The 19,152-nt window shown below is 39.8% G+C and overlaps 1 protein-coding gene across 2 annotated transcripts; it reads left to right on the top strand.

The window, feature by feature from the left end:
- Nucleotides 1-3,619: 3,619 nt before the first annotated feature.
- On the top strand, nucleotides 3,620-17,325 carry bnip2 (BCL2 interacting protein 2). 2 transcript variants are annotated; one of them, XM_072670832.1, is made up of 11 exons: nucleotides 3,620-4,613; nucleotides 7,216-7,311; nucleotides 7,750-7,826; nucleotides 8,269-8,454; nucleotides 9,853-10,035; nucleotides 10,994-11,096; nucleotides 11,373-11,504; nucleotides 11,823-11,909; nucleotides 12,110-12,208; nucleotides 13,292-13,327; nucleotides 15,744-17,325. In XM_072670832.1, the coding sequence occupies exons 1-11, from the start codon at nucleotides 4,234-4,236 to the stop codon at nucleotides 15,799-15,801; spliced, it is 1,437 nt and encodes a 478-aa protein (XP_072526933.1). In that variant the 5' UTR covers nucleotides 3,620-4,233; the 3' UTR covers nucleotides 15,802-17,325. The 2 variants fall into 2 exon arrangements, with proteins under 2 accessions (XP_072526933.1, XP_072526934.1); XM_072670833.1 differs by lacking the exon at nucleotides 13,292-13,327.
- The last annotated feature ends 1,827 nt before the right edge of the window (nucleotides 17,326-19,152 follow it).

The raw sequence follows: 19,152 nt of genomic DNA, 5'->3' as shown, positions 1-19,152 counted from the left end.
CACGACCATGACCTGAAGCACACAGCCAAGAAAACAAAGAAGAGGCTTCAGAGAAGGTCAGTGAATGTCCTTGAGAGGCCCAGCCAGGGCCCAGCTAAAAATGGCTGTGTACCGCCGCCCCCTATCCAACCTGATGGAGCTTGCAAGGATATGCCAAGAGGAGTGGGGCACTAATGTACAGAAACATGTGTGTTAAGCTTATATTTTTACTTTCTGTCAGTAAAATATAAGATAAGATTAGATAAGATAATCCTTTCTTAGTCCCACAGTGGGGAAATTCTCAGTGTCACAGCAAAAAGGGATAGCAAGACACTCAGTTACAAAAAATGTAGATAAATAAATAATTTACACTATATATAATTGCATATTTTATAAAATCACTTTTTGTGTGCAGATGTTTGAAGCAAAAAATGAACTATGAAAAATGTCTGTACTGTAATGAAACATGGATAAGGTGAAAGGATTCACTGTATTGACTGTATAATGTATTATAGGGTTTATCATGTTTAATGATGCATTATAGTATATCATAAAGTTAAGATAAAGATCAAGTTTAAATCTTGTAGCTTAGTGAAATGTTTAGTTTGCTCATTACAGTGATTTTGTCACTAACTGAAGACAGTAGAGCATGTTAGGCACTTTTGAAGGAGATTTGACCATTTTTGCAACCAGAACAAACAAGAAGGAGTAAACTAAGATTCATGAAAAATGGGTCCATTTTAACTTAATAATAATAATAATAATAACCACACAGCTTTGTTTTTCTTTGCACCCCCTACCGGTTTTCAGTTCTGAGTTAGCTAGTTGGCTTGGTTGTCAATTTTCATTACCATTCAATCTTACATTTAACTGCAAAAGTTGTCACTGATTAATCCACGTTTGTACTAGATGCCATGTATTTACTTACATAATATACTTGGGTACATAAAAAGTCACATCAGTCACATACCTGCCTATGCCTTTTGGGTTTCCTCCAGGAGTTGTTGATTGATGACTCTGATATGCATACAAAAACCAGGGGAGGTGAACTCCCAGATGGGCATCCTGGCTACTGCACTGTGTAACTTTGGTGGTGCTACACAAGACCTCTAGGTAAGGAACTGCAGAATGATATGTAACCTGAGTCATATTTGTGGTAAATCTTGTAATATTATTGTATACGCTTCCTTGTCAGTCCATGTGCTACCCTTACTGTAGATGCTGGTGTTCTTTATCTCTCAGCATGTCAACAAATGCACCTCTAAAGTTGTCCAATAGGGGGAGCTCATAACACGAGTTGTATTTACAGCAGTACGCTTCCCAACTGTAGGGGGAGCCCAGGAGCAAAATGCACTAGCTCTCACAGTGTTGCCGACTTAGCGACTTTGTCACTATATCTAGAGACTTCCCAGACCCCTGTAGCGATTAGCGACAAATCTAGCGACCTTTGGGTGTTATTGGAGACTTTTGGAGACTCTGAGGTGAACACACATGTTCTCCAGCTACTGTCCTCAGCCGTGGGCGCTGCCCTGAGCCCCGTCCCACAACACTCACAGCGCTCAGTCTCACAGTCAGTGCAGACCCTCACCGCTCCACGTCCACACTTCCAGTGAACTGCACATGCCCAAAAGCCACTGCTGACCCCGCCCCCTATTTTCAGAGTGCGTGTAAATATCTTCAGAAAGACACAAAAAATACATCACTGTATTTAACTAACTTAAACAGTCTCAGTCACTCACTCAACTCAACACAAAAAAAAAAACAAAACAAATAAAAACAAAAAATTAAGTATTCTCCCAAACAGTCCCAGTCCTTTTTAAGGTCACTTCGCCGGTCCCAAGCCCGGATAAAGGAGGAGGGTTGAATGTATGAGTAGCAGTTCCAGCCTACATAACATCATTTTATCTTTTGATAAAATGTGCTAACATTTAACAACACTGGACAAAATTGATTTATGTAATTTACCTAAAAATAATGTATGTAATGTGGGTCTAGACAAAGCATAAAAGAAGTTATTTTTTTATTTTGTGAAGACCTATTAAAAAAGAATCGACAGAAGAAGTTAATTTATTATTAATTTATAGAGTTAATTTGTAGTTCTAATATTTGGGGTGTTTACTCACTTTTCCTCTCTCCCACAACGTTATCCCTTTATTCTACAGCTTCAAATACAAGCAATGGACGATTATGCAAATTAGAAGACGACTTCTAGCGACAGCCAATAGCTACTTTCTTTACTGAGGAGCTGCCAACACTGAGCTCTGAGATAACGCTGCTTTATGAAGTGGCTACATGCAAGCTAACACCATTGCTCATTGAAATAACATCATAAGACTGGCAACTTCACACACGCTGCACCCCTAAGGCCATCAGCATTGTAAAGGACCCCGCTCATCCCTCACATGGACTTTTTCCACTGCTGCCGCCTGGCAGAGGGTACAGATGCATCCGTGCTGTCACTGCACGGATCTGTCCCACAAGCAGTCAGACTTTTAAACAACAGAGACTGAACTAAACTCCTCACACCTCCTATTTATCTTATTTATACACTCCACACTTTACTACCTCGGTGCTCTGCGTTTCATGTGCGTTGTATGCTGCACCTTATTACCAATACCTACCAGTTAAATATCTATGCACATTCATTACCTCTATTTATTGTATTTATTGTCTTGCACGTTGCACTTTCTGCAGTCTGCCCTGTACTGTATTAATTTTTGTTCTCGTTTTGTTCCATGTGGCACCCTTGTTCTGGGAGAAAAAAAAAACGTAATTTAATTTCACTGTGTATTTGTACTGAGCTGAAATGACAATAAAAGCCACTTGACTTGACTTGACTTGACCAAAATACCACAATCAAACCAGCCAACTGTATCAACTGTGGGAGTTTAGCTGGTTTGACAGTAGCAACCCTCAATTAGAGCAGCTGTTGTTACACAGAAATGGCAGTAGACCTACTTTCATGCATACGTTCAATGCTCAGGAGAGTTAGCTGGCTATCACGGGCTTGTGGGGGCTTTCCCATGCTGTACTGTGTACGTTTTGAGAGAAATTATATTTTCTATCAAATTTTTAAAAAGAAATGTGCCAAATTTAGTCACAAGAAATATCATAGTGATATATTTTTTGGTCTAGCTAAATGTATACCATTCCTGCCACACAAATAAACTCCCCCGAATTTACATGAGAAGTTTCAATGGAAGTCAGTATAAAAGACTGTATGCCAAGTCAGATGGAGCATTTGTACTGGTCCATTCACCATGTAGTTTTGACACAAGGTAGTACAAAGTGACTAAATGGAGATACAAGATTTTTTGCATGACAGTAACAGTATGCAAAATATGTATTTTGGCAACATTTCAGCAAATCAAACCATACCAGGTTATGCAGGGCACATTCTCAGGTTTAAACTAACATAGACAAGGCCACACACTATTGGCACGACCATATTCCTCCTTCACTCCACACAGGAAACAAACAAACAAACAAACAAACAAATAGATAAATGATTTACCGATTAAATTATTTATCTACTAATTTACCGAGTAAAATAGGATAGAACAATCTCATGGCATAGGACTTTTATTTTGAAATCTCGTACTGAGGAGTTACTGAAAACACTTCGCTGTAGCTCAGTTCACAGTATTCCGGAGAGCCTCTGAAAACAGAGCTGCTGCCGTGGACGGTCAAGAGACGATGTTACTGACGGAGTTTTAGAGGGGCTTTGCCGGTGGCCAGCAAGTCATAGCTGGGTAGATGACCGAGTGTTTGAGGTCCGGTCGTGTGTATGGGGTCTCTGTGAGCGTATTTCTCAGTGCGGTTCCTGTCAGTCAGCCCCAGGCTTGACTGGTTGAAGCTGGCGTCACTGTCTGCGCTGTGGAGCTGCGATAGGAAGGAAGGAGAGGAAAGGGAGACTACGCACTACAGGGCCACGAAGCGGACTACTTTTCGGGAAGTTTCTCCAAAGTGTTGATTTGTCGAATTGTGCGATATCTGCGCGCAGCATTTGCTGGGTAGTGTATATGTAACGTTACACTGCTGTTGTCTGCTAGCTAGATGTCTGGCAGGGTTAGTTAGCTAGGCGGAGATTCCTTTTACAGAGCAGTTCCTGTGACTTTGGTTAGCTAGCTAACGCAGTAGCTCTGCTCCACTCGTCACATTGGGCTCCTGGTGGAGGAGGATTTCTGCGCTGTTGTCATTACTGCCTAACAGCTAGCTAGCTAACTACGTTTTATCCTGGCTGTCTGGCCCCCCATGGCCACAGATGTGATTGAGGGCGAAGGAGACTTGAGGCAAAGTGGTAATCTTACAGCCGGTGTGACTATGAACAAAAGCAGCCCCGAATCAGACACACCCAGGACACTGGAAACGCTGGAAAACAAGCCGACAGGTCGACACTCGTCTCCGTCTGAACCGGGGAACGTTGCGAGCAATGCGGCGGCGGCGGCGGTGGTGTCAGTGTCGGTGGAGAACGGGGACGGAGCAGCCCGAGACAGGCCGAGAAAAACAGGAGATCCGCTACAGGAAACTGCAGCTCCACACGATGGAGGAAACCAAGAGAGGACACGGACTCAAGCCACAAGTCCGGTTAAACTACCGCAGGCACAGAGTTCACCCGTGGAGCACAATGGAAGGTAACTGATAGTGCTGTTAGTCCCCCCTGTTGTAGTTTAGCTAGCTGTTGTATCTTTTTTAGTGCTGAGGTGAACAGGGGAAAGCTGATCTGCACAACCAGGTTTCTCACAGCACAGGCCTCCCACGACTAGTGTCACCCAGCCTGTAAATTCAGCAGCTCTGTGCTGGGAAAATGTGTTGTCATGCAGTTTTAGCTCGAAGCTTTTTGACAGGCAGTTCAGTTTGACCTTGCCATTCAGAATACATTAAGATTTCACTGTTGCTACTCCTTAAGATAGCTACCACTTGTCATTTTTCAGTGGGTAGAAAATAGGAAGTCGGCTATTCAGTACAACCCCCTCCCCAAGCTCCCAGAAGGTAAACAAGCTCATTCACAGACAGTTGTGGAGAATTTGACAAGCACATAGTAAACCTGTCAGTTGCTTTCTTCTCTCTGCAAAGCTACCGATCTAGATCTAATGGAGCTAGCTAGTAATTCAGTCCTGCTGCCTGAGCTTAGTATACAAACCCCTCTGCTCGACTCTATGCTTTACTGTGTATCAAAAGCCATAGTGTCTGTGTAGACTGCGGACATCACACCTACTTTTTTTTTTTTTTTCTTTTTCAGTGAAGCTAGACTATTTGATTTGGTTGATTATGCTTACTCAGCACTCTGGCAGCTTGTAGGGTAGGCAGGGCAGTGTGAATGATTACAAATGTCCCCCTTGAAAAGCAAGAGTAGCACTACACAGATGGCATAGCAATTAGCTGTGCGCGACAGTCAACTAGTGTTTGTGTGGTCCCCCACCCTCACATCTGAGTGACTTCCCTTGAGACGTCTTCATGCCTTATTTTCTTTAGATATTATCCACTGCAACACTCAAACATGAGGCTGATTGAGAGAAAAGCCATTTCTTCTAGGATTACAGCCTGTAGAAACATATCGTCGCTGTCCAATGAAAAACATGTATCTCCAAAATGCAGACTTTGCATGAGAGAGCAAAAATGTTCTTAACTTTGAGTGGAAGTTAATGTTGAATAAGAGTTTAGGCATCTATAGAGTTAATAGAGCATTTCTATTGGTCTATTCATCCAGAATTATTTACACAGTGTTCAGATCAGCTATAGGGTTCAAACCAGGGAGAAAACTAAAAATGCATGAAAACGGAGATGCGTGGTTTTCATTGGAAAGCAGCCATATGTACTGTTCTGCCACAGTTTGCGTGTGTGTGCAAGCTAAGGTTGTCAGACATATGAAGCTATTGATAAATATTAATTCTTTAAAAAACAAAATATTGAAATCAATGTCTAATGTTCTACAGTGTCAATACTATGATTTGTGTGTCAGAGAGGGCAAAAAGGTTCCTACATTAACTGTTGCTTTATAAATACAGTATATAACTTGCACATCTGTAATTTCAGACTATTTCTGGTTCTGAAGTCTAAGCAGACCTGAATTTTACTTTACACATTTAATCCCCCGTTACTTGTGCAATGAATCTATTCATGAATCCTGATTTATGTAGATGTACGACTGGCGATCCCAACTATCCCACGGGTTTGAAGATGGTGTTGAATATTGATACTTTTTAAAGTATTGTATCCCAGTATTGAGACTCTTCTATTTGTGTCCTTAGCCGAATAAGAAACTAAAAATAAACAAATAAATAAACCTAGTTTCAGTTTTATTATTTATATATTGTCTGTCTTTTACAGGCTGTAATGTTAGAACTGCTTGTTTTCTTTATAGTTGCAGTCTTGTTAAAACAGTTTGTTGATTGCCTTGACTCAGCTCTTACAGCTTTGCTGGAAAGGAAAGTAAGAATGATAACATTTGTTTTATTTGCCAGTCTATTTCTTGCTCCTGACATCAGTGTGTAATGTTTACTTTAGTCTTCCTGCATCGTTCAGAAACAGATTTGCGAGTCGTGGTGCAGACAAAAATAAGTCGACTGTGACTGTGCCATGGCTTTGATTCCGATCTGAAAGAACCACTAATCTGTCGAAAGGCTGCTCCATGTTTAGAAGGAATAGCCCGAAGTGCTTTTTTTTTTCTGTGTGCCAAAGTTGCTGCACTTCCAACACACTGAATGCGTTTAAAGCTGCGTGAAAAGATTTCCTATGACATTGCTTGCTTCTTTGACAGTGGGGGAACCTGTTTGTATAATTTTCATTAACTTGTAGACAACAAGTTTGGGTTTCTTGGTGTGTACTTGGTATGTAGTAGTGTTTGGGATTACTACATCAAAGAGGCTCACACAGATTCCTGACATTGTGTATAGGCTAGTTCACTTGCCTGAATGTAGTTAAGCAATTTTTGTGTGCCTTAAGCTAAGCCCTAATACTTTGCTTCTTAGAGTCTAAGACTCCTAAAAATTCAGAAGCCATATTAGGCAACAGAGCGCCAGCTCGACTTCCCAGACCGATTCAACACCATGATTCAGGTGGAGCAGCAACAATGACTCACTTTCAGGCTTCTGATGGGGATTCATGGCTCTATTCTCGACAAGCCTATTGGATTTTGTTGTGAGTGAAATATGTGCTAAACTATGGAAGTGGAGTGGAGTGATTGAAGCAGCGGTTTGAAGTTAATTGCCTAAATGCCTGTCTTTTGTGCTGTAGCTTTGAGCAGCAGGAGTCAGTCGCTACTACAGAAGCTCGATTGAGAATGGAAGGGGTGGAGCTCAAAGAAGAATGGCAAGATGAGGACTTCCCCAGGTAAAACAAAAAATCAAAATGCATTCTTTTAAACCTACTCAGATTTGTTCTCTCTAGGGATTGAGGCTGAGCATGTTCAAAAGCTAAAAGGGCAGTACACAGTGCTACACAATAAGAACCAACAGGCCAACTGAACATGTCCTAATAAAGGTGAACAATATAGAATAGGGGGAATCAGGGCTATAGATTCTCTAGACTCTTGACAGTCGTTCAGGGGTAAAGCACACCAGGCCAAAGTATAGGTGTGTTGTGCTTTGGTCTTTACTGAGTATGGATCAGAAGCTTGCTTTAGAGCTTTATAGAGCACTGTGGCATGTGTGGTAAGATTTCTACATTGGTCAAACCACCCTACTAGCCAACTTAAAGGTGTGTAAAAGTCTCAGCTATTGTTTTTATTTATTTGATTTTTGTTATTTATTTGTTTGTATGTATTTCAAGACCTCTACCTGAAGAAGAAGAAGACATTCAGCTTGATGATGATCTCTTCACTGGCACATCTGGAGAGGGAGATTCTGGTATGACCCATAATGACCAAAATCTCTTGATCAGTGTTTCCCTGTCTTGCTCCTGAGGACCCACTGCCTTGTAGTTTCAGTTTCAACTGTTCTCTGCCGATCAAATCTGATCCTCTGAGGTCCTGTTCACACGTAATTTGGAAATGAACCTCTATGTTCTGTTCCTTCTTTGTGATATTTTGACCTCTCCCTCTCTCACAATGTCGAGCATGCTCATGCAACCGATTTTGTCTGTGGTGGACAGAAATATTTTCAAAAATGGAGAGAGGAAAATCTCCAGATATGTGTGAACAGGGCCTGAAACTCTTAATATGTGCAGAGCAGTGGTGTACCAGGATCCAAATTGAGAACCACTAATCTAGGTAATCTCTGTAAGATATATATATTCTAGGTCTATTACTGTGTGTGTCATGAAACTGTTATTTGTTGGATTCTTTTGCAGCTCCACAATCATATGGATCAAACAGTGGAAAAAGAACCAAAAGGCGGCTCTTGGCCCCAGATATCAGTCTGAACCTAGATCGCAGTGAGGGTTCTGTGCTGTCTGATGAACTGGATGAAAGTACAGAGTTAGACCTGGATGGCATGGACACCCCCTCAGATAACAGCAACGAGTTTGAATGGGAAGGTAAGAGGGGAAGAGGCATATGGGCGGTCATTCTGGTTACTTCTCAAGCATGCTGTCTTGTACATTTCACTTAACACAATTTTAACCCTAGGGATAAATGACAAGACTGTTGGTCTATTGGTTTTTAGCAAGTAGTCAGGTGTAATCTAACCATAGCTATCTCCCCATGCATTTTTGCAGTTCGTCTTAAGGTCCTGTTGCTTTCGTCAGAGCCAATCAAAAGTCCCTATAACCACAGGTGGCACGCACTAGCACACGGTTAAACCATATTCTTGTTTTGTTTCCACTCTGCTGCCTTCTTCTCTCTGTCCTGGATGGATTGTTTCCTCTCAGTGGTTGGGAGTAGGCCTCTGGCCTGCACTCTGTGGTAAGGTTACTTGGGTGGTCATTCATGTGAAATCCATTACAATATATTTGTATATTATTCTTTTGCTTTTTGACCCATGCCCCTTGAATGCTTCAGCAATCTAAACTTCCAGTGCACTGTTGCAAATGTGTTCATTTTCTGGTTTAAAATTCTGATTTTTGCATGGTTTCAGTTACTTCAAAGCAGTGAATCAACCAGTAAATTTCAGTTTATGTCAATGGTATGAAATTGTTATGCTTGGAAAAACGTGTTTGTGATCACCCCCAGATAAAATGGATTTTCGTGTTGTCATCCTTTAATTTGAAGTCAAATTGTTAATGGGTTCACATGACTGTTCTTGTGTATCGAGTCTTCACTGTCAGAGGCTGATGTGAATGTTTCTTTAGAAATTCTACCATCACCTCATTAAATATTTTTACATGCATGATTTGATTGGAATGTATTTTTACCAAATGCTCCACCTCTTCATAGAATCATGATCATAAAATAAACAAAAGAAATTAATCAGTCAAAAGAGAATATCAGTAATATCAGCTTGTAAATGAAATCAGTGTTCTTTCATTCCGCAATAATATGATTCCTATTTGATTAGATTGTTTAAAATGTCAGTTAAAGGTGAGAATTTTCACTCATTTGAGACTTTTAATACACATTCTCACATACAATACACAAGCAGCACATTTATTTATTTATTTTTAACAGAACATGACCTGTCACAGTTCAGTGGAGCCATATTTTGCATAGCAAGTAGATTAGTCTTGGGTTATTTTTATCTACTCAGCCACAAGAAATGTCATTTTTAATTTGAGAGTGGTTGAGTCTTGGATTAATGCCTAGAATAGCTCAAAAGCACCTGAGGGTAATGAAAGTATAGCATGGTTATAAGTTTACTCCCAGACTAGACTGCATTGTTGTAGGCTATGAAGAAAACGTGCACACACATGCGCGCACACACACACACACACACACACACACACACGCACAGGTTTTTATGCACCTGAATCTCTGACACCCTTGTTCTTGCCTTTTAGATGATCTCCCGAAGCCCAAGACCACAGACCTCCTGCAGAAAGGCGTGGAGTCAGTAAGGGAGTATTCCGCCTCTGAGGAACGTGATGAGGGCCGACGCTGGAGGATCTTCCGCATTGGCGAGCAGGAGCACAGGGTGGATATGAAGGCCATCGAGCCCTACAAAAGAGTCATCAGCCATGGAGGTTAGTAGCAACTCTATGCTCTACAGTTCTGACACCTGCATTGCAGCTTTCATTGTGTAGTATTGGTGAAACCGCCTATTGCTTAACATATACAGTTTGTAAAACATACCCATCCAACATTTCTCCAGAAATTAAGAGTCCTAATAGCGTGTCCCTTTGTGCTGCATAAATAGCCCCTACTCTTCTGGAAAGGCTTGACACTAGATGTTCATTGCTATAAGGATGGAGGATGAGAATTTGTTTGCATACAGCCTCAAAACCATAGTGAGGTCTGGTACTGATCAGTTCCACTTCTGCTTTACCCAAACATATTCTGTGGTGCCCCATTGTTACAACCCTCAAAAGAACATAGTTCCACTGCTCCACAGCCCAGTGCTGAGACTCAATTGCGACTGTCCCAGAGTGTCCTATTGTATAAAAAGTGCTCTGCTGCGGAGATTATACCAGCTGTAAATACCTTAAAGTAACTGGATTCATGGATTAGAAGGAGTACAAACCTTATAACAACAAAAATTCTAATTGTGTAACTATGAAATAAGATAAGATAAGATAATCCCGCAGTGGGGAAATTCTCAATGTGCTAATTACAAAGATTCCCACTATTAGTCAGAAGGCATTATTGCAATATTTTGTCCCCATCCCTTTTACCTGAGACAGGAACAGTAAAGACATCCAATGATTGCAGAAACCCAGAATAGAAAGGCATACTACCATGCTGTCTCTTCTGCTGTCTCTTAACAGTTTTTTCCCCTAATCAAATGTTCAAGGTCTATTTAACATTGTGTGTGTGTGTGTAATTATCCGTCATGCTAAGCCACAATTTGGCCGTGTAGAATTAATAATACGGTGCAGCTAAATAGTTAATCATGTGATGTTTTGTAGATAGCATTAGATTAGAAAAGACTCTGTGTTAAGGATTGTCTGTTGGCATGCTCAGACTTCGCTCCTACTTTCACAGGTTATTATGGGGATGGACTGAACGCTATCATCGTCTTTGCAGTTTGCTTTATGCCCGAGAGCAATCAACCAAACTATAGATACATCATGGACAATCTCTTCAAGTGAGTTCTCTTTGATTGTGTGCTGTGTGTGTTTCTCAGCCCTTCCACAAGGACCTGTAGCCATGTGATGTGTTAAAGAAGTGCTGTGCTGTTGTACTTGTAGTTCTGAGAACCTTACATTTCATAAGCTCTAGTTTTTGCTGAGTTCTTCAAAATATAAAGGAACTGACTGACTCCCGTTACTGATCTTTGTGCATTGTTTGCATGCTTGTATAAAGTATTGCTTCATCACAAAATATGTCAAATTGTAATAATGAATTTAATTGTCCTTCTCAGGTATGTGATAGGCACTCTGGAGCTGCTGGTGGCAGAGAACTATATGATTGTATACCTAAACGGTGCCACTTCTCGTCGTAAGATGCCTAGTGTTGGCTGGCTTAGGAAGTGCTATCAGCAGATAGACCGGAGGTGAGTCTTGCAGATTCATTGTGACTATAGCTTCTAACTGCCTCTATTACAGTGAAGGGCCACATATTAACTTTATCTACTACTCCTTTTACTCCTAAGTTTTTTGTTGGACTGAATGTAGAATATATTTATTTAAAATATATGTATTGATGGAAATCATCAGTGGATGTTGAAAGTGATTGAATTGCCATGTAGGATTATATTTGAACAGCAAATGCACTGCTAGTTTTCATGATTTCCACGGTCATTACCACTTCAAATTGTTGAGCTTAACTTTTTATTATTTGCACTGTTTGCATTCTTTTTTTTCGGTTTCAGGTTAAGAAAGAATCTGAAGTCTTTGATAATCGTCCATCCCTCTTGGTTCATCCGCACTCTTCTCACCCTCACAAAACCTTTTATAAGGTAAAATCCTCATTCTCTACATAGGTGTATATCAGATTTTCAGAAATGTGTCTTTATGCAGTCTTTTTATTATTATTATATATTTTTTTATTATTATTATTATGTTGGTTTGTTTTAATATATATATATATATATATATATATATATATATATATATATATATATATATATATATATAATTTTGTCTGTTTTCTTCCCAGCTCCAAATTTACCCAAAAAATTAGGTTTGTGTATAGCCTGATCGAACTGGCCGAACTTGTTCCAATGGAATACGTGTCAATACCAGAATGCATCAAGCAGTAAGTGACTTGATGATGATGATGATGATTGTGTGTGTGTGTGTGTGTGTGTGTGTGTGTGTTTTTTTTATTATTATTATTATATATTATTATATTATTATTATAATTTTTGGGAGTAATTTGGAACCCTGAGAAAAAGGGAGCTGAAATAACCGAACACCAAAGTTCACCAATTCAGCCTTTCTCATATTTGTAAAATGGAATGAGTTTTCCCAGGGTGATCACCTTTATAATAGTAATCATAATAAAAAAGAAGGCTTAGAACAGCTTTATACGGTCTGTAGGCCTATCCCATCGAATAGCAGTGTTCCTGATAAACATGAATACTAAAAAGCACCTGACAAGAACTGTCAAATATTTTCAGGGCTGATGAAACAAAAGCCGGCCAAACAGTCTGCAAAAATGCACTTGCTGCATTCAGTCCTACAGACCGGTTAGGCCAGTTTGCTGCAGCGTCAGGGAATCATATAGAAGATGACTGTTTTCTACCTGTGTGTCATGTAGCATGACGTTGACTAAATGGATTGCACATGTAATGAGAACAAATATAAATTCAGACTGACTTATTCAGTCGAAATTAGTCTTGTTTACAAGCTTTTAATATGCTTTTATGCTTTTTGTTTTATGTATTTGTTAAATAAATGAGTGTCGATGTGTTAAAGAGGAAAAAAAAATAACTAAACACATTATTGAATAATATTGACCTATATATGGGTTATACTTTTTGGAAGGAAAAAATTAATATGATGTATGTAAGATCGTCACTGTTAAATGTTAAATATGTGTTTCTTGCATGAGTGGTAATATCAAAAACATTTATTATTTATATTATTATTGTTGTTTGCGACAGCTCAAGAACAGTTTCAACTATAACTAAGAAATAGCTGCCATAGTTTGTGAATTTTGATAGCCTCTGGTCCTTCATTGATCTTGCATCTCTGTAATGGTATTTTTAACAAGAACTCTTTCTTCATCCAAGTGCTTAAGGTGCCACTCCTCTTCTTGTGACTGTCTGCTGTTGGCTGTTAAACCTTTAGAAGCTCTCTTATATCTTAACCCCCTTCTCCCTGCCCTTCTTCTAAGGTTTGATGAAGAAAAAAATAGGAAAACACATAAAAGGTATCGTTATATTCACCCTAGGGCTTGCGCCAGGTATCTGTAGCCGTCATTTGTATTGCACAGAACTAACAGTTAATTGGCTTTGAGGAACATTACTAAATGTTCTCACGCATGTGTTGTTTGTTGCTGGATCGGAAAGTGCTGACTGTCAGTCCCCTTCAGTTGTGGTGTTTGTTAAAGGTCATGTAATCATTCACTGCATGTTCAGGTTCTGGCAGATGATCCTTGTTAGCACTGTTTTGGCTTAATGAACACTTTACATTTTACAACTTTTATACTGATAATTTTCTTTTGCTAACAAAAACCCCCTAGAACTATCATTGCATCATAGATCCAACTGTGACCGAATCCAGCCTTTAGAGAGATGATCAGTAAACAGTGTTGTAAAGGCTTTTTCATTATTGCTGTTCGTCACGTTTCCTCTGTAACAGGAAGGTGTTAATCTTTGCTTAAAAAAATCAAAACGATCCACAGATTTGGATGCTGACCTATGTATTCTGTGACGTAGGCTGAATGGTATGTATAGCTAAGCTACTTCCATCTTCTAGGGGAAGGCTTGGAGGACTTCAGTCACATGTGGTGCCTGTTTGTTTGTTTTCTGTCACGTGAGGGGGTTTGTCTGAATTTGCACGCTTCACAGCTACTTGCATGCCTCACCCTGTACAGCCCTGCCCTGCCCTGCCCTGCCCAGCACTTCTTACATTTGTGCTGTCTGTGCAGACCGTCCAGTTAAACTAGCATTTGCCATGGAAGAAGAGTGGTTGACTTCTGGAAATAACCTGAATGCTTCTTTAGATGAATTCTAGTAGATCAGGTTTAACCACAGTGCTCAAAGAAAACCCTGTATATGAACAGATCCTAGGAGTTCTGTTTTGTCCAGTTGGTGCAATCAATGGACTCTTTTCATGTCTGTAAACAAAGCACCTGTGACACCCAGCTGCATTATCTCTACCAGACCGTGTACACCCACTATGAATTTGCAGAACAGACAGCAGAATGATTTGCTTATAACAGAATGTCAAAGTAGGAACTTATCCAAACTGGTTTCAGGTGAAGCTCTAAGTTGAATTTGAAGTAAAGTCAGAGGCTAATGGGGTGACGATGAACTGTTGATCCAAATGTTGCACCTGTTGATTTATTTTGTCTCCGCTTGTTCCGTTGGTACAAAAGCACTGTAACCCGAATCATAAAAACTTCATATGATCAAACTAACCAATGCTGTGTTAAATTGCAAGGCAAAAAGAGGCAATGTAAATGTGTGTCTCCAAGCATAAGAAAATTGATTGCTGTTGTAGATGCCTGGCCATTTTCCAATACTGTGAACTTTATTCAGTGCCAGAAGTGGATGACTTCGACTGCTCGGCTTAGATTGTGCTTGTGTTGCCCTGAGTGGAACAGAGTAATTGTGCTTAAACTATTGTTACCATACTTAAGTATCATTCAGGAAGATTCATACTCAAGTGAGAAAATTATTAAACTATTAAATACTTGTGCATTTTACTCAGTTAACATTTCCAAAAGGGGAAAAAAATAAAGCTTTTTTATTGACCTTTTAAAGCACTCATTACAGATCACAAAGTCCTGGAGCATAATTATGACTTTCTCTGGAGGTGGAGTACATATTTTTAACAGACAGTGGGGAATTACTGACATCTAGTGGAAAGTAGCATGTACTGCTGACTTAATTGACTGACTTAAATAATTAATTAATTGCTGACTTGAATAAGGAAGTTTAGCATGTCTTAATGATTTCTCTCTATAAAAATATATTCTAAAAATCAGATAATTAAATGTCGGCTTCCCCAAATGACAAACATGGGTCAGATTAAAAGGGGGCTATAAGGTATATTTAGTGCGGTTTTGGGCAGTTCATTGCAAATGAGTTAATAGTAGGTGATTTCCAACATTTATGGGGAAATATGCGAGTGGGTATATGTGGATGTTCACTTAATTCCACCTAATCTTTCTGTTGTAATTTATGAGAATATGGCAGGTGTTGTTTTTCATAATACATGTGATATTTACAAGATTATGAATACATGTACGTATAATTTTAGATAAGAATCTACATTCCTGTTCATGCATTATGGCCCTACCGAATTCCCCCAAAACAATGCTGTATTGGTTTGGTGAGAGGACTAGTCCCAAAGAACACTTTTAATGTAATTGTTACACTGTTACACTAAAACACACATGTATATAAATATAAATGCAAAAACCTTCAAAACTTCAGTCAAGTACAGTTTTGTCTCTGTACGTTTGCTTTAATACTAAAGTAAATTTGTCATATTTTATCATGTTTTTCACAAATATAATACCTATGTACATTTTTCCATCCCAGTTCTAACAGTATTGCTTTCATGTATGTTTTTGTTTGTATGTTTGTTTGTTTGTTTGTTCATCCATCCTCTAATAGGATTGACCAAGACATGCATGGCAAAGTGGAGATGGGAACCGCAGCGGTGCCAGAGTGAAAGTGAAGAAGAGCCGTGGAGAAAAAGAATGTTGTCGTTTTTTTGTTTGTTTGTTTTTTTTATGTCTGTTTTCTCAGCTGGAAAATGTTAGTGCCTTTCAAGACTGTGTTGCCTGTTACATGGTGGAACTTTTAATCTTTATTGTATAAGTGTGCCAAACATTGGTTCAAATCTTGATGATGTGCTTTAAGCATTTTTATAACCCTTCATGTATGAACTGAGTTGTCATTTTTCAAAGGAATCCTGTTGTCTCTCGCTCCTATTTAAGGCACTCTGTATAAGATAGATGATGCATGTTGTACTATGTTGCATTTAAATATATATTTATATTCAAATTGTGGTAAAGGAGAGATATTAATATATATTGTTTTTGGTTTTGTTTTTGTTTTTTTGTTTTGCCTCTGGATAGTCCTGTTAGGTGTTACATTTGTGTAGTGAAATCTCACTGCATACCTGTTACTGTTTACTGCTTGTATGGATCTTATATGAGGAAAGCCTAGAGTGTTGTCCTCTTCCTGTCTGTCCACTGAAAGGGAAGACACCTAAAGAAACGGGCCGAACCATGAGTTTACTGTAAGTTTTAGTCACAGGTTGTACTGAATGACATCAGCTGGCTTCTTTAGCTCACATTTGTCAAAAACAATAGTTTGGGTGTGGGCTCTTGTATATTATTTCTTTGCAAGTAAACTTCCACACAAACTGATGGTGGTCTTTATACTGTCTTGCCACGCATGAAAAGTGGGCAGTTTGCGCTACCAGGCTTTTTAGAATCAGGCCTGTTCTCTATAAAGAGTAATAATGCTGATGGTCAAAATAATGTAGCGGTTTAAAGCAAAGTGAGTAAAAGAGGACCTGGTTTAGTTTTAAAAGAATAACAAAGGAAATGGGCCTGAAGCTAAATTCTGGGCACCCTGCATGGTAAATAACTACAAACACCCATTGAGGCAAGTATCACAGCTTTTTGTAGCAGCTAAGAGTCTTTTATTTCTTGTTTTTATTCTTCTGGGAAAGAGCGGTTCAGTTCTGAGATTCTTCAGGCCATCCTGCACACACTGTGACCTGTGCACACACTTATCAGGTCCCTCTACAGCTTTTCAGTGATGTTTGGGTGAGAGGGGACTTTCAGCTTCAAGTGCTGATGTAATCCATTGTGGATTTTGAGATGTGTATAGTATAGGGATGTCCCGATCAGGTTACCCCCCCCCCCCCCCCCCCCCTTTCATTCTTTTAATGCAAAATATCAGCCCATCTGATCTTTGTGTTTGTAATAACTAATAATTACACAGTTTAGATAGGATGTGCTGCTGATTAATGCTGGAGACAAATCGCTTTATTTGTAGTAGCAGATTATATAATAGGACATTCTGGACTGCTGGGTTTAGTTTAAAAGGTTTATAGTGTTTAATATTTTTAATATATGTTTAATATTTTATAATCCAGCCTGAACGCGCTCTTCAGTGCTGGTTTAAACACAAAGAAAGGTGAGCGGTGATCATTTTTATAAAGGTTCAGATATTGTCTGTTTTCATGTTCTGCTGCTCTTTAATGTATCTTTTGAGAATGCCCTTACTGCTGCCGGCTGGGCTATGATGTTGGCTTATGGCGCCATGAGGACACCAGATGGCGCTCTGAACACCGTGGTTAAAACAAAGACCCGGATCTGGAGATTAAATAGCCCATACCCGATCTATTAAAGTAGCCCTGGATCGGCCCTGATCCACTGATCTCTAGATTCTTGCCTTTGGATCATTGCTCTGCTCTAAAAGCCATTAGATTGTCTTCTGTTTACTTAACCTTGCACAAAAATTGACCAGGAGTGCCCATATTTTTTGCATACCACTGAGCATTAAAGGCTTTAAGCCCATGTGATCATGAGCATGATATTATTATTATTATTAATAATAATAATAATAATCGCATTAAATTATGATATGTGGATATTTAAAAACGTGACATCTTTATTCACTGTATTTGTAATTTTATGACTGTAGATATGATAAAAGGACACAGTAACAGGGCTGATTTACAGTCTCAAGGTCATAATTCTGTTAATCAATATGGCACTTCCAAGCTCCAGTCTGTTTACTAGGGCGTTTGTGGTGTTTCTCGGTTTTTGTGCATTAATGTGCACGAACACTTAAAAGATCGCCCACAAGAGGGCAGCACATGCGCAGTAATTAGTCCTACCTAAGATACCAGCAGACTCTGGGACGCTCCTTCTGCGCCCTAGTCATAAAAGACTCGATTTGACTAGATATCACAGCTGTGGCGTGATAAGCACGATACAGCAAAGTAGCAAATCACACTGCGATCGTAAAAAGTTGAGTAAGTTAGAATGGCAGAATCACGCAGGGCTGACCTGCGCAGTGCGCACACGTGAGCGCCTCCGCTTGTCCGCATCACTCCTGACCTTCACACAATTCTGAACAGCCTTCAGTGATTCCGACAACTCGCAACTGTAGTAAAAAGGGTCCGTTTTAACGGTCTATTCTTATTACAGCCGGGCTCAGGCTCATGGGGCGGTCCAGGACAGGTCGGGCTTTATTCTTTGGGCCTGATCTAAGCTCTAATAAAATCCAATACATTTAGACTTCATCCTGTAATTGAGTATTTTGTCCACCAACAACTTGTGGAGGGAGATGACTACAAACTGATGGGCTTGTGCTGCAGAGGTCACCAGTCTTATCCACAAAAGGGGACTGTGGCTATCAAGCACCCCTGATTCCACTGGGCTCAGGAGGCGTGTTTCTGCTTGGTTTCAGTAAAAACATGCCGGCCCTGTGTGGATAAGGACAGTGATCCTAGAAAAGTACATACTTCACAGAACCTTGTTCATCCGGTCTAAACAGCCCTGTTCCTTTAAATGATGATGTTGCTCACTCCCCAGTCCAGGTTCCACTTAAAGAGAGTAGCCTAGAGAGTATTTAAAAAGGTAGGGGCCTTTGTCATCACTCTCTAGGCTACTCTCTTTAAGTTTATTCTCATATGTCCCTGTTTGCACTGGCTAGTTAATATTTGCTTAAGCTTGAGTGCACCTCTCTCTCTCTTTCTCAGCTGTAAAGTCGGCTTCACATTTACTATTGATGAGGATATATCCATTACACCAGCTTATGGAGTACCTATCAGACAACAACTTTGTAGTTAAGGGTCACTAAAAAGATATTCTTGAGCAAAACTGCCAGCACATCAGACCTACAACAACATCAGACCATAATTTCCGCTCAAACACAGGCCAACGCAATGCTATACCAGAACCAAAGAGGCCGACAAGGTAGACAAATGTGTTCCTGCCATACACCATCTAGGGCTGTGCTTGACTAACGTTAACATGGCATAAACCACCAAATTTCA

The sequence above is a fragment of the Salminus brasiliensis genome, chromosome 2 (assembly GCF_030463535.1).
Source record: "Salminus brasiliensis chromosome 2, fSalBra1.hap2, whole genome shotgun sequence".
In the NCBI taxonomy this organism is placed as follows: domain Eukaryota; kingdom Metazoa; phylum Chordata; class Actinopteri; order Characiformes; family Bryconidae; genus Salminus; species Salminus brasiliensis.
This window is presented reverse-complemented; position numbering and strand designations above follow the sequence as displayed.

Bases quoted from the DNA above. Each gene is read 5' to 3' on its own strand.
- bnip2 (XM_072670832.1), top strand. From the start codon at position 4,234: ATGGCCACAGATGTGATTGAGGGCGAAGGAGACTTGAGGCAAAGTGGT. The intron at 8,455-9,852 runs GTAAGAGGGGAA...CTTGCCTTTTAG, and splicing joins CAACGAGTTTGAATGGGAAG to ATGATCTCCCGAAGCCCAAG. The intron at 11,910-12,109 runs GTAAAATCCTCA...TTTTCTTCCCAG, and splicing joins CTCACAAAACCTTTTATAAG to CTCCAAATTTACCCAAAAAA.